Genomic DNA, 13,224 nt, shown 5'->3' on the forward strand with positions numbered 1-13,224 from the left:
AACTGAAGACAGGAAGAAAGCAAAGAACTGTCTTTCGAGTTCTTCTGGGCCTGGACGACCACAGCATGAAGCTATCGATGAAACCACAGATGTATTACGTGGTTACTTGGCTCTGTTGCAACTTTCGGTAGCTGATCAGTTTCCACAACGGGTCCAATAATGCGTCTTTGCACTGCCCTAGATGATGTACCACTTGGCGAGCAAACTCATTTTGCTACTCACACAACAATCTTCTCGCTTGTCACTCTGCCTCGACACCTCCAAAATCCATCGTCGTCGAATCAGCTACCGGGTTGGGACGCAATTCTCCTTGTTGTTGAGGTGATGCCTCTTCGTGAGCCTTAATGACTTCCAAGGTTCTGATTGGAAGAAGCACCATGTCAGGCCAGGAGATTTTCCAACTCTCTTCAGATTGAAGACCCTTGCGGCAGCGTGTTTGAAGGAGAGAATTTGCGGGCGGCGCTTTTCCCCTTGCAGGCAGTAGGCACCCAGGAGGCACCCCGTAGGCGCACCAAGCTTTCTTTCAGCGAGGCCTGTTGAGGCCTGTGGACCAACCGCATTCGGGTCCCACCGCCGGAGGCTGCGTGTACAATGCCCCTTCATCTCGCACTCGCTCCTCAGCCTTCAGCTCCCCTGCGGCCATCAATGCCCATTTGCTCGCGCCTTTTCGCTCGTTGCTTTTGGCTGTCCCCATTCTCTCCACCACCTCTGTGCTGGCTGGAGAGTCGAGAACCAGAGATCTGCTGGTCCAAAGTCACTTGCGATTATTGTTCTTCGTCTCCTCTTCGTCCTTCGCACTGAGCGCCCTTCAATCTTTCACAGCTGCTGCGTACATACCTACTTCAATTCAGTCTTTTCCACGTTGCATTTTGTGTTTCTGTCGAGACCGTTGTCTCGTCCCACATTCTTTGGTCTGTTTTCGGCCACGGCTCCCTTCACGGTCCGGTCGCTTCATTTCGACGACGCAATCCTCCCTCTTCGTCACAACAAGAGCTCGTGGTTGATCCACAGTCATTCGGCACTTTACTCATGTCATAATTCTTTCAGTATCGGATCCTCCGACTCTCCATCAGCGTGAATCTGTCAAAGTCAAAGAACCACGACCGTGGATCGTGCACCAAACACAAGGAGGAATTTTGGCGGGATCAAAACGTCTGAATTCGCTAGATGCAATTGACCCTGGGACTCTATTGAGGAATAAACATTGAGAACCTCGCAGAGATCAGTACCAAAATGGCCTCGAACGGGCGTATGCACTCCCATCCGAGGTCCTTGGATCAGGCTAATATGGAATGAAGTTTTCGAGTCCTCTGCACATCAACTATTTCGTCGCTGCGTCCAGTGTCCCCCAGACCCTCCCAGCTGCCCGGCATGCGGCGCGGATGAGACTTGCTCTCTGACCGCTCAGTCATGCGATTCCTGCGCGTCCACAACCTGCGTCAAAATTGGGTCTCTGCCCGGTCAATCAGCGCCGAAAAAGTCCACACCGGTCGGCCCTATCGTTGGGGGGGTCGTTGGAGGTATCGTCCTTCTGGCTGCCATCCTTTATTTGGTATATCGGTTTCGAATTCGCAAGAAACGACGCGCCCCGGCTTGGGATCCTCCGGAAAAGAGAGACCAATCCACCCTCCACCGCGGTGACCGTCAATCCACCAGGTCTGCTCACTCGATAGCCTCCACGGTCCTCACGCGAGCTTCAAATGTCATCCAAATAGCCTACATTCCAGGGGTTACCGTCCGATCACCACCAGACTCACCGGGATTGATGGTTCCACCGGTCCCTTCACTTCCTGGAGGTATTGCTTCAAACTCTGCGACCGGGTCTCCCCAGCTTGAGCAGCACTTCTTCATGCCGAAGGATTTGAGAGATTCAACCTGGTCGGACGCTTCTTCTCTCGACCCCCGAATCAGTCTTGCACCGAGCTTGGCTCGCGAAAGCGTGGCAACAACGATCTACCGTAGTGATGCTATTGTCCCGCCCATACCAGCTCAGCAGGCCTTCCGAGCGCAGGCCAACGTTGTCAGTGTGAAGTCCGGCTCGAACACTCCAGGATCCTCCTCGACACCGAGCGCAAGAACACCACAGATTCCGCAAGTCCCACAAATCCCTAAATTGGGAAGCAGCAACAGCTCTATTGTGGCGAGAAACGTCACTGCTCGGCCTATCGAGGTCAAGAAAGTCAATTCAGGGACCAGAGTTCCTACGCTGGCTAATTTGGCCAAAGAAGCCGCTCGGAAGAGCAGCACTGCTGCGAGCTCCAAGGAGAGCATCCCATTCTTTGTCGACGAAAAGGAAGTGGTGGCTTCGTCCGCGACTACCACCCCAATGACCGCCCTAGACGAGTCCCCGATCTCGCCTCTGGTGATTCCTAAGCAGCCGTTTGCGGGCAATCACTCAGCAAGGTCGTCATCGGTGAGCGCCATTCTTTCCATGGAAGGGCCTAAAGAAGGCACCTCGAGTGGGCCCACACACCGGCACACTGGCAGCGCCACGTTGAGTGCCGTGATAGAGGACGCTATCAACCGTGCGCGGAATCCCGAACACATGAACGTGAGCAGTCCGACCCTGCGGCCAGAGCTGGTCAAGCATGACTCCGGACCGTTTTCGGATGCCAATGAAGTGAAGGAGAATTTACCTTGATGTACAATAACTTTTTCCTTTTTTCTTTCATATCCGGCAATTTGGAACGCCGGCATGTGCCACGAGGCTCTTGACGATACTTTGGATGGTTAGATTAGGATGATCTAGAGATCGAGTCTCACTGGAGAAATTATACTGCCCTACCATCGCGATGAAGACATACTCTTTTCCGCAATTTCCTCAACCTCGCCCTTGTATAAAAATGTGCTGTTGTCGACCTGGGTATCGGCCTAGCCAATGTATCATGGCCCGGCACGAAAGCTTTCCCGTGTTCTCCCGAGCCATCCATCATGCGTGTTGACGCGACTTCACGTGATTCAAATGACTTTCTGTGACACGGTCATGCAGACGCGCCCTCGCCGCGCTCATTCACACGCGTCAATCCGACTCACATTACCTGTAGCCAGAGTTCGAGGTAAACATCACTATCTTGTGCGAACTTGCTGTCCTGTGACAAGTGGCCAACATGGGTATCAAGATGGCAGGCGACTCTTCACCACGGCAGTCCTCCCCTTCGCAGGATGGGGACATTAACCTACCTGACGCTCCATTCCCGGCTGGCGTCGAGCAGGATGGAATTGAAGATGATTCCACAGCAAAGCCTGTCGACCAGGCCCCCGTGGCATTGGAAGATTTGTTTGACGACGATGACGATGACGACGATCTCGAGAGCGCCTTACATCCTTCCAGCGCAGCCAACATACCCTCCTCACCACCACTGCAATCAGCACCGGGCTCCTCAGTCGGCGCCACCGCGGCGACACAGCAAGAGTCGTACTCAGATCCCACCATAATGAAACAGTTCTACGCTCGGCTTTTCCCCTTTCGATCCCTTTTCCAATGGCTCAACCACTCCCCCAAACCTGGACCCGATTTCACGAACCGAGAATTCGCATTGACCCTTTCGAACGATGCGTACCTTCGCTATCAGTCATATCCTACTGCAGACTTGCTGCGCAAGGACATCTTACGACACATCCCCTCGCGATTCGAGATTGGTCCAGTCTACACCACCAACCCAAGTGAGCGGAAAACGTTGAAGAAAAGCTCCTTGTTCAGACCGTTGAGCAAAGAGATCGTTTTCGATATTGATTTGACGGACTACGACGACATCCGTACATGCTGTGAGAAGGCGAATATTTGTGCGAAATGTTGGTCCTTCGCCACGATGGCGATCAAAGTCGTCGATGTTGCCCTGAGAGAAGACTTTGGATTCGAACACATCATCTGGATCTATTCCGGACGTCGAGGCGTTCACGCGTGGATCAGTGACAAAGAAGCCAGAGAGCTGGACGACGACAAACGCAAAGCCATCACCGGGTACTTTGAAGTGCTGAAGGGAGGCGTACAAGGTGGCAAGAGAGTGAATCAGAAGCGGCCTCTCCATCCCCATATTGCCCGAAGCCTTGAGATCTTGAAACCATACTTTCAACAGGTATTGATCGAGCAGGAGCCTTTCCTCTCTCAAAAAGGTCAGGACCGTCTCCTCCAATTGCTTCCAGACAAGGCGTTGAACGAGGCCCTGGTCAAAAAGTGGTCAAGCAGCCCAGACCGACCAAGCATCAGAAAGTGGGAAGATATCGACTCTCTAGCCAAGACTGGTGTCAGCAAGACGTTGGACACCAAGGCGTTGGTCGAAGCCAAGCAGGACATCCTTCTAGAGTACACCTATCCGAGATTGGACGTGGAGGTCGGCAAGAAGAGGATTCACTTGCTGAAAAGCCCCTTTGTCGTGCACCCTGGCACGGGGCGAGTGTGCGTACCCATCACAACCGGTGGTGATATGGATCGCGCCGATGCCTTTGATCCGCTCTCCGTGCCTAAAGTCACCGAACTGCTCAATGAAGTCGACGAATTCGGTAACAACGAAGCAGCTGACCCACAAACAAATGGATACGTCGAGGACGGCGTCACAATGAGGAAGCTGAGTGATTGGGAAAAGACCAGCCTCAAACCCTACGTCGAATTGTTCGATGGGTTTGTCAAATCATTGCTCAAGAGCGAAATGGTCCGAGTTAAAAGAGAACGAGACGAAGACGGAGTCACTGGGGCGGACGGTATGGAGTTTTGATGCATGGGCGCCATGTCGATGCCAGTCGAGGACAACGCCTAGTTTCTTCCGCCGGCCCTGGTGTTGCTGCTTGGACAGATTACAAACCAAATCCATTCACCTCAGCACAGCTCCTTGGTAAGAGTGTCAAAGCGAGGCCCTTACTTTCTGCGGAGAGGGAGCATCTAGCTTCAACACCCGCCTCGCATTGCCGCCCATGAACGCTGCAACCACTTCGCGCCGCAAGCCTTCTTCTCCCAATAGGTGTTTCTTGACGCTATCTACACAAGCGTTCCAAGTGAGCTGGGGAAAGTTCGTCCCAAACATGACCTTTTTGCGCCCAACTGTGTTTGCAAAGGTGATCAGTTCTGTGGGATAATATTTTGGAAGATATGCGCTGGTATCGATATAGACGTTCTCATGCTTCCAGGCGACGGCTACCATTTCGGCCGTCCAAGGATATCCTATGTGGCCGCATATGATTTTTAGTTGGGGGAATTTGAGTGCAATGGTGTCGATATAAGGTATCGGGCGTCCCGTTTCGCTCGGACACAGAGGGCCTGTGTGGCCAACCTGGGTACAGAACGGGATGTCGAGCTCGATGCACTTGACGTACAACGGCCAGTAATGAGCATCAGTGGGTGGCAGACCCCATAACCACGGCACGACACGCAAGCCCTTGAAGCCCTCGTTCACCACGTAATGCTCGAGTTCTTTGACGGCGTTCACCGGGTCCAGCAAGTCCACAGACGCAAGACCGAAGATGCGATCAGGATAGGCCCTGGTGAACTGGGCGACTTGGTCATTGGAGAAGACCACTTTGCCAGGCCGACGCCACGATGCCAGACAGATCTGCGACATCCCGGCTGAGTCCATCAAGGCCACCAATTCCTGGGGCGTCGGTCGACGAGCCAGAAAGTCGGGATCGGCATGACTCTGTTGAAAGAGCCGCTGGGCTTCTGGCACACCGTCCTATAACCGTTAGCAGGAGCCGTGAACGACACAAGCAAGCAATGGAGGTTCAACAAGCGATGCCTAGGGACTGGATGCCCTCTACGAAACCAAGGGCCCAACACGTACAAGGGCGAAGGGATTTGCCCACACATCCACGATAGGAAATTTCATGTCCGATGCCATTCCGAGGCGACCCTGACCCAAGGACCAGGATATTGGTACCCTCTGCAGTATTTTCCGGTTTCTGTAGTCCGCTACAATCGCTGCTGTTGTCCAAACTTTGAGTACAGTAAGCCTCGGCAACGAGCGATGAGGCTGAAGAATAGCTCGCGACTGGACATGCTGATCCGCAAGGCTGAGGCCATTCGCCATCCCCAAATACCTAGGCTATCGTACAAGTCACACGGCCCGCTCCCGAGTCACTCCGAGCGAGTTGGTCCGGCGACTTCGGCCTTACGGAGCAAACGAGTCTCCGCGGTGCCGGACGTGTTGGTGTTTTGTCAGCAGGGCCTTTGTGCTGACGATTGGAGCTTGCATCTGAGCGCCATAATACCGTCGGGGCAATTGCTGAAGTTTTGACTAGAGATTCCAACCCTGGATCGGATTACTCAGAATCGCACAATCATTAGGAGGCCTCTTCCAATTACGCCCCAACGTCATGGGCTTCCCTCGAACATTTCAAATGCTCGTCCCCGAATCCAGACTTCATCACCCTCCGATAGTCTAATTTCTCTTCGCCAGCTAAGCACGCCGGATCTGCATCTCCGCATCTGGTTCAAAGCGCTTTCTCTCGTGTCGTGCTTGGGACGCTATATACCTGGAGGCATTCTAGCCGGACCAGCCGGGCCCGCATCCACCTACTGGGGGTGTTGGCACAATGTCCCAAACGATCACGCAAGCTCCCAAAACGGGCAACATGGCTCAGGTAGGCCTCTCCAGAGCTTCAGACCATTTGGGCGAGACGGTCCTAATCCTGGACCATCCAGGCCTGTGATCTTTGTCGTTCGAAGAAAAGAAAATGTGATTTGAAAACAGTAGGCGGTACATGTTCGGCATGCGAGAAGTCCAAATCCGTGTGCCAGATGACACATGTCACGAAGCCGCGGGAGAAGCGGAAAAAGTTGTTTCCACCCTCCGTGATTGGAGTGCTTGGTCTAACAAGGAGTAGGAAACAGATGGAGAACCTGGAGGAGCGCCTCAAGAGCCTTGAGGAACTGATCAAAATGTCGGTCGCGGCAAAGATGTCAGAGAGCGGCCCCCAAGAACGGGTGGACGTTCTGACTCCATCATCGCTACCATCGACCACCTCCCCGGCGGAACAGAGTTCATACGTGTCAGACACACTTCTGGCAGAACTCGCAGATAATACTATCCAACCGTCGCCAGGCCAGACTCTTCTGCAAGCGCTCGGCTCCCACCAACTGCGAGGAACCACGACTGACTTCCCACAATCGCTAAATAGAGAAGTCAGCCAGCTGGAGACCGACGTGACTCAGGGATGGAGCCCGAGCTCAGACTCACCATTCGCCATGCCCGCTCCGGCTCTCGCCACGACCGATGAGGAGCTTCGTCCTCAGGTCCGTTATAACGGGTCGAAGAAGTGCTCCCTACCGCCAGTCCAAGGCGGCCTCTTCCTGTTGCAGGAATTCTTGGTGGATTTCAATGCGGCCCTTCCACTCTTCGACCCTGCCGTTATCACATCCCTGTTTCAGGACTGTTATAACGGAAGAGCCAACGGCAAACCAATCGAGTGGGTCGCACTCAAGGTGGTGCTAGGGATTGCACACCGCTTGCGTGCTATGAGTCCGTTAGGGGTCCCGCAAGACACCGAGAATGCAGAAATCTATCTGCAAGAATCCCTCGACACGGTCCCTGAACTGCTGGTGCTGCGACCCTCTTTGCTTCTGGCCCAATGTTTTGTCGGCTTGGCTGTGGTGATCTCCACCTCCTCACGACCGTATCCGGCCCAGATGTTTGTCTCCCTGGCCCTGCGTGTCGTCCAGGATCTCCGGGTCAATGATCCCGAAAGAGTTGAACCAATTAACCCCGCGGAGCGAGTCCAGCAACAACGCGTTTTCTGGCTGGCTTACTTTATGGAAGTAGACATGAGCCTGAGGGCCGGCAGACTACCCCATTTACCACCAAGACTGATCAATGTCGAATTGCCGAGAGATGGTGAGCCAGACGGTGTAGGGGAAATCACTGCCGCTGGTGGAGAATTTAAGGTCAATATCTTCCGACTTCATGTGGAGCTTGCTTTGCTCCAGGCCGAATTTGGGGAGCAACTTTCGCTTCCACGTCCAGCTCAAAAGTCGGATGGTGCAGGCAACGTCGAGTTGCGTGCAATCAACTCACGGCTGGAGGAGTGGCGGCGCAATTGGATCTTCGAGCTTGACGCCGAACATCTGCGCGCGTCTCTGCATCGCTCGGATCTGGTTCATGTTGTCGTGCTCGAGTCGACGTATTTTTCCACTGTGTACGCCTTTTGGGCCGATATTCTGCCAGCGCCACGCACAAGCCACAATGCATTCTCAGCCCAAGGACTGATCGAGGGGATGTCGAAACAAAAAGCGCAAATTTTGCACAAGGACGCCCGGAGATTCATCGACCTTCTGAGGTTGATTCCGGGCGACGACATTGCAAGCAATTGGTAAGTCGCCATACAGTTGCGACCCAAATATGGACTAACGACGTGCCCTGCAGGTTATCGCTGGAAACCATTGTCTCGGCCCTAGTTGTCATCCTTGCCCACATCATATTCAACCCGCTCGACGAAAGCTCGGTATCAGATTTTGGTGTGTCGAGACATATGCTACAAATCCTGCATCGCTTGAGCAATATCAGCAAAGATGACGGACTGGTTGCGATTCAGAATTTATGTGTGGATCTATATCTGAGGGCGGAGAGAGCATTGCAGGGAGACAAAGCGCTGCGCCGGTAACAGAACAACGGATGGAGTCTTTCCTATGGACATGTCAAAGGACAGCCAACAGCGACTTGTATTTGTATGGGCAATATACCCCGGCGTTCAATGTTTCTCGTCATTTCTGGAGTGTTTTGTGCATAGTAATATTCAGAGCCACCCGCTCATTGAGAAAGTGTGTTGGCTATTCCTCCGTCAAGCCTAGTTAAAGGGCCTTAGGAGCCTAGCTGTTGTTTGTAATCCTTGCTCTGCCTCACCAGTGGGTGAACAGGATGACAATGGCGTGGCTTCCCCGCAAAAGGTGCCCATGCGTCCGCCCGCATTTGACCAACGATCCAGGCGGCATCTTCGCCTTCAGCCTCCAAAACCTTTTCTGTCTACAAAGTATCTCCTACGCCGAGTCTCATCACCAAGACCTCATTTCTTGGACCCGTATCCAAATCAACATCGCGGCTCCCCAAAATCAAAAGAACGGACAACCTACCCGTCTATGGAGCGCGAATCCGCGCGAGACAGGAGCACGCATTGCTGATCAAATCAATGCCCTCCATCCGCATCCCACAGACATCGCATGAGAGAGGAGCCTGATGTCGTTCCAAACCAGCTCTTCTGATCCACAACCAAAGCGCCAGGGGAAGCATGTCACCACCGCTTGTCTTGGCTGTCGCAAACGCAAAATCAAGTGCGACGGTATTAGTCCACGGTGCTCCAACTGTGTCCTGTACGGCCAGGAGTGCGTCTTCCAGCACGGCGTAGACAAGCGGAAGATTGCCCCGAAGGAGAGATTGCAAGCCCTGACGAGCTATTGCCAGCAACTCGAGTCTCTACTCATTGCCAATGGCATAGATGTGCCGCCTCCACCACCGCTCCATGTTCAGAGCGTCTCAGCGAACAGTAAGGCGGCTCCATCCTGGCTGGTCGAGGCTTCTCCGCCCCAGGATTTTCCACCGAGCATCGGCCAGCCCGATTTCGCTATCTCAGAATGGCCTGGTGAGACCTTCCGGTGCGTGAAATATAAAGTGACGTGCTAAGATAGATACAGGAGAAGATGGGCTAGGCGTTCAAAACACCTCGGCCATGACGCGAAGGCCTCTCGAGGATGGTTACCTGTATTCTGAGTCTTCTCCGGATGTGCCTCAGATCGATCATTCGACTGCCGACATCAAAGCGACAGTTCCCATCCACAGCGAAGACATTTTGCTGGATCAATTGTCCGGAAGAATGGGCTCGTTGCAGATTGCCGAGGATGGACAGCTACGGTTTTATGGGGCTACGTCCAATCTGCACATCCTCCATAATGGGCCCCTTTCCTTGTCAAGATCAAAGTTCCGCTCCCCCTCTGAACAGGGAGCCCAATTGCTTAACGGAGCAGGCGTCGGTCATTTTGTCGACGAAAGCCTCGAAGACCACCTCTTGCGGCTGTACTTCACCTGGGAGGAGCCTTCGATTCACGTGGTCGATGAGTCCTTGTTCTGGCGCGAGCGAATGATTTGCAAAGGCGCAGGTCAAGTCAGTACCTTGTACTCGGAGGTGTTGACCAATGCAATGTGAGTGATACTGCCTCGCCTATACCGCCCTGCATAATATCAGCTGCTTGTTGTCTGACTATCCTTTTTAGGTGTTCTGTTGGAGCTACCCTCACGACCAAGACTTACCCTCACTTGCCTGATCCTCTGCCGGACTTCTTTGCGACCAGATCCAAATTGCTTTTGGAACTCGAAATGGATGCTCCAACTCTATCTACCGTTCAATCTCTGGTCATTCTTAGTGCCGTCGAGGCCCTTCTGACGAGGGATGCCCGTGGCTGGCTTGATAGTGGTATGAGACCACTCGGCGACATCAAGTTGGTCGAAGCTAATCTGGTCCCATAGGAATGGCTGTCAGACTTGCTGTTGATCTAGGCCTCCATCTTGATCCCGAACCGTACGTTCAAGCCGGCCTGATCACGTGTCAAGAAGGGATGGTTCGTAAGGTGATATGGAGTGGAGTCTACGTACACGATAGGTATTTATCTCCCCTCTCCCAGAAGGTGTGACTTGTTTGACCGTATACCAGGATGTGGAGTCTATATGTTGGCAGACCTGTCGCACTGGACGACAAACATATAACGGTTCAGTTCTCAGCGGAAGAGGCCAACGCAGGTCCGGTCCAAAAGTACTGGTCCCCTTACGATGACAGCGAGGCAGTAGACTGGCCACGCATGGTGGACTCCATTGACGAGCTGGGTGTCTGGAACGTGAAATTATGCGCACACATGACTGCAATCAGGGAGACATTGTAAGTCGCTCCGTTGCCCACAAAGAAGCATCCCTGACGCCAATCAGGTACCCTGACGCGATGACTGGCCCAAGCAACGCTAGGCAGCTGTATCAGTTTGCCAACCAAATGCGCGACAAGTTACTGGGCTGGCAGAGAAGTCTCCCGCCCAGCTTGGCTGTCAACGACCTGGACAAACGAGCTTTATACCTTCCGCACGTCCTTCAACTCCAGTGGGTGGATACGCTCGTTTATCTCGTTCCCAACAGCTGATTCGTTTTAGTATGCAATACCATAGCATTATGATCATCACGTTCCGCCCGTTCTTCGCCTCCGTCAAAACTCTGCCAGGCCTTACCACCGCTGAGATTGCGACTGGCCGCAACCATTGCACCGCCTCAGCCAATTTCGTGGCGAAGCTAATCCAGACCTACCGTCGCCAATATACCCTCAGAAGAATCAATGTTCAGGCTGTCCACCTCGTCTTCACTGCCACGCTGATTCATGTTTTCACCGCATGTGCGGCAACGGATCCAGTTCGGAGCAACAGCGCGTGGAAGAATCTGGAGATCTGTTGTCAAGCATTGAGTGAATTGGGACTTGCCTTCAAAAGTGCTTCAAGAGCACTCGAGGTGATCATGGGCATCAAAAGTGATCTCCTCCGGAGATCGAAATCAAACATCAAGCGACAAAATCCATGGACTGATACTCAGGAACCAGGACCAGTTCCCGCCAAGAAGCGGCGACCTACAAATGCCGAAAGCGACATGTTGCAGACACATCAATCTCCTCAAAGCCAGGGCAGCTCCGATTTTGGCCTCAACTTGAACGAGGCTGATCCTGCATTCAACTTTTTCGACACGTCGTACGACGACTTTTCCCTCGAAACTCTGTTTTGGGGTGGTTACACCAATCTCGAACTGCCTCACTTGCCGCCTCAAGAACCATGAGGTCTGCCAGACTCGACTGGGATGATGCTACCCTAATCGTCGAACTACCTTATCTCGTAAAGCTGGGACCAAATGATGTGCTCCTTTCACAAACAGACTTTCGTACCTTCCATGCTACAATTGTCCAGCGTGCACGCCGCCAGTAACAAGGACATCAGCCCCGGTCGTATATGCTGCGGCATCGCTCAGAAGGTATCCGACGACGCCCTTGAGATCAGCGCGGTCTCCTATCCTTCCCATCGGTGGTGCAGACTTGAACACTGTCAGCAATTCAGGTCTCGTGATGGCCAACCCTTTGGTCATCTCCGTGGCGATGAAACCAGGGGATACAGTATTCACGCGAATTCCCAGCGGGGCAAGCTCTACCGCCAGCTGCACGCAGAGGGACTTGACAGCGCCTTTGGAGGCGGCGTATATGTTCAGTCTCTGAGTTGGTAGGGCAGATTGAGCTGACACCGATGCTATCATCACGATACTCCCTCCAGTGTTTTGGGCTCGCATTTGTTTGGCAGCCAGTTGCGCGCTTAGCATTGTACCCATTACCTGAACCACGGTCAACGGTCTGCTCGACGATGGACTTGTCCCAAACGCACATTGACTTGTAGGATCCTGGCGCCCTCGTCCCAAGTCGTCTCAAGGAACGGTTTATCGTGCACAATGCCGGCTGCGGTGACGCTACCAGCGCGGTTAGCACTTCCAGCCGCCATGGGAATGTACCAACCAGTTATCTATGCGACCGAAATCCTTCGCCACAGCTTCGAAGCTTCGAGTCAGGCTATCTGGATCTGTGACGCTTGTTCTACCAATACCACAGTCAGCAAATTCCACACCGTCCCCGCAGGCGCAGGCAAACCCACCGATAGTATTTGGCTGTGACCTGTAGTTCCTTTTCGAAATCGAAGAAAGCATCAGATGGCTTTTCGAGGATATCGAGGACGGCGACATTGCTTCCCAGCTCTGCAGCGCCCCTGGCCAGTGCCAAACCGATGCCCCGTGCTCCGCCTAGGATTGTTCAGCGTCAGAACGCAGTCTGGTTCGACCACTTACCCACCGGTGACGACAGTGACCCTGCCTTTCAGAGACATCAGATCTTGTATCGACCTCGTTCGGTAAGCATCTTCGCTTGAAGCTCCAAGCTTCGTTGCGGGGGCTTTGTTCTCTGTCGACATTGCTCGAGTTTGGTAAGCGGCATCTGGTTGAATGGCAGATAGGGACAGCTTTATGAAGGGTTTCGACCTCACAAGGCTGGGCTGGGCCGCCGATCGGAGTCCACGCAGAGCACGAGTTCTGATGCACTGCTGTCCGAGGCGCATTTCCGCTGCTGCCCACTCTGATCCTGTGCTCTTACGGGAACGAACTTTCGACTCGGGCAAGACGCGAAGATGTGGTATTTTACTCGGCCAAAGGTTTGGCTTGGAGGGAAATATTTCGCTGCAGGGCTCGGACTTAC

At 53.4% G+C, this 13,224-nt stretch overlaps 6 protein-coding genes across 6 annotated transcripts; 4 read left to right on the forward strand and 2 right to left on the reverse strand.

Moving 5' to 3' along the window:
• Positions 1-1,233: 1,233 nt before the first annotated feature.
• Positions 1,234-2,641, forward strand: Z520_01542 (uncharacterized protein; the record flags this gene model as incomplete). The annotated part of the gene is made up of 2 exons (XM_016772058.1): positions 1,234-1,249; positions 1,299-2,641. The coding sequence occupies 2 exons, from the start codon at positions 1,234-1,236 to the stop codon at positions 2,639-2,641; spliced, it is 1,359 nt and encodes a 452-aa protein (XP_016637197.1).
• A 466-nt stretch (positions 2,642-3,107) lies between these two features.
• Z520_01543 (uncharacterized protein) lies at positions 3,108-4,712 on the forward strand (the record flags this gene model as incomplete). The annotated part of the gene is made up of 1 exon (XM_016772059.1): positions 3,108-4,712. The coding sequence occupies one exon, from the start codon at positions 3,108-3,110 to the stop codon at positions 4,710-4,712; it is 1,605 nt and encodes a 534-aa protein (XP_016637198.1).
• A 126-nt stretch (positions 4,713-4,838) lies between these two features.
• Positions 4,839-5,816, reverse strand: Z520_01544 (uncharacterized protein; the record flags this gene model as incomplete). Its single annotated transcript, XM_016772060.1, has 2 exons — positions 4,839-5,663; positions 5,772-5,816. The coding sequence occupies 2 exons, from the start codon at positions 5,814-5,816 to the stop codon at positions 4,839-4,841; spliced, it is 870 nt and encodes a 289-aa protein (XP_016637199.1).
• A 1,052-nt stretch (positions 5,817-6,868) lies between these two features.
• Positions 6,869-8,586, forward strand: Z520_01545 (uncharacterized protein; the record flags this gene model as incomplete). Its single annotated transcript, XM_016772061.1, has 2 exons — positions 6,869-8,295; positions 8,349-8,586. 2 exons carry the CDS (start codon positions 6,869-6,871, stop codon positions 8,584-8,586), a joined length of 1,665 nt encoding a protein of 554 aa, XP_016637200.1.
• A 569-nt stretch (positions 8,587-9,155) lies between these two features.
• On the forward strand, positions 9,156-11,774 carry Z520_01546 (uncharacterized protein; the record flags this gene model as incomplete). The annotated part of the gene is made up of 7 exons (XM_016772062.1): positions 9,156-9,558; positions 9,611-10,115; positions 10,187-10,386; positions 10,440-10,572; positions 10,624-10,845; positions 10,893-11,057; positions 11,108-11,774. The coding sequence occupies 7 exons, from the start codon at positions 9,156-9,158 to the stop codon at positions 11,772-11,774; spliced, it is 2,295 nt and encodes a 764-aa protein (XP_016637201.1).
• A 114-nt stretch (positions 11,775-11,888) lies between these two features.
• Z520_01547 (uncharacterized protein) lies at positions 11,889-12,943 on the reverse strand (the record flags this gene model as incomplete). Its single annotated transcript, XM_016772063.1, has 5 exons — positions 11,889-12,317; positions 12,368-12,449; positions 12,496-12,573; positions 12,632-12,776; positions 12,826-12,943. The coding sequence occupies 5 exons, from the start codon at positions 12,941-12,943 to the stop codon at positions 11,889-11,891; spliced, it is 852 nt and encodes a 283-aa protein (XP_016637202.1).
• Positions 12,944-13,224: the final 281 nt, after the last annotated feature.

Source organism: Fonsecaea multimorphosa (assembly GCF_000836435.1).
Source record: "Fonsecaea multimorphosa CBS 102226 unplaced genomic scaffold supercont1.2, whole genome shotgun sequence".
Classification (NCBI taxonomy): Eukaryota; Fungi; Ascomycota; class Eurotiomycetes; order Chaetothyriales; family Herpotrichiellaceae; genus Fonsecaea; species Fonsecaea multimorphosa.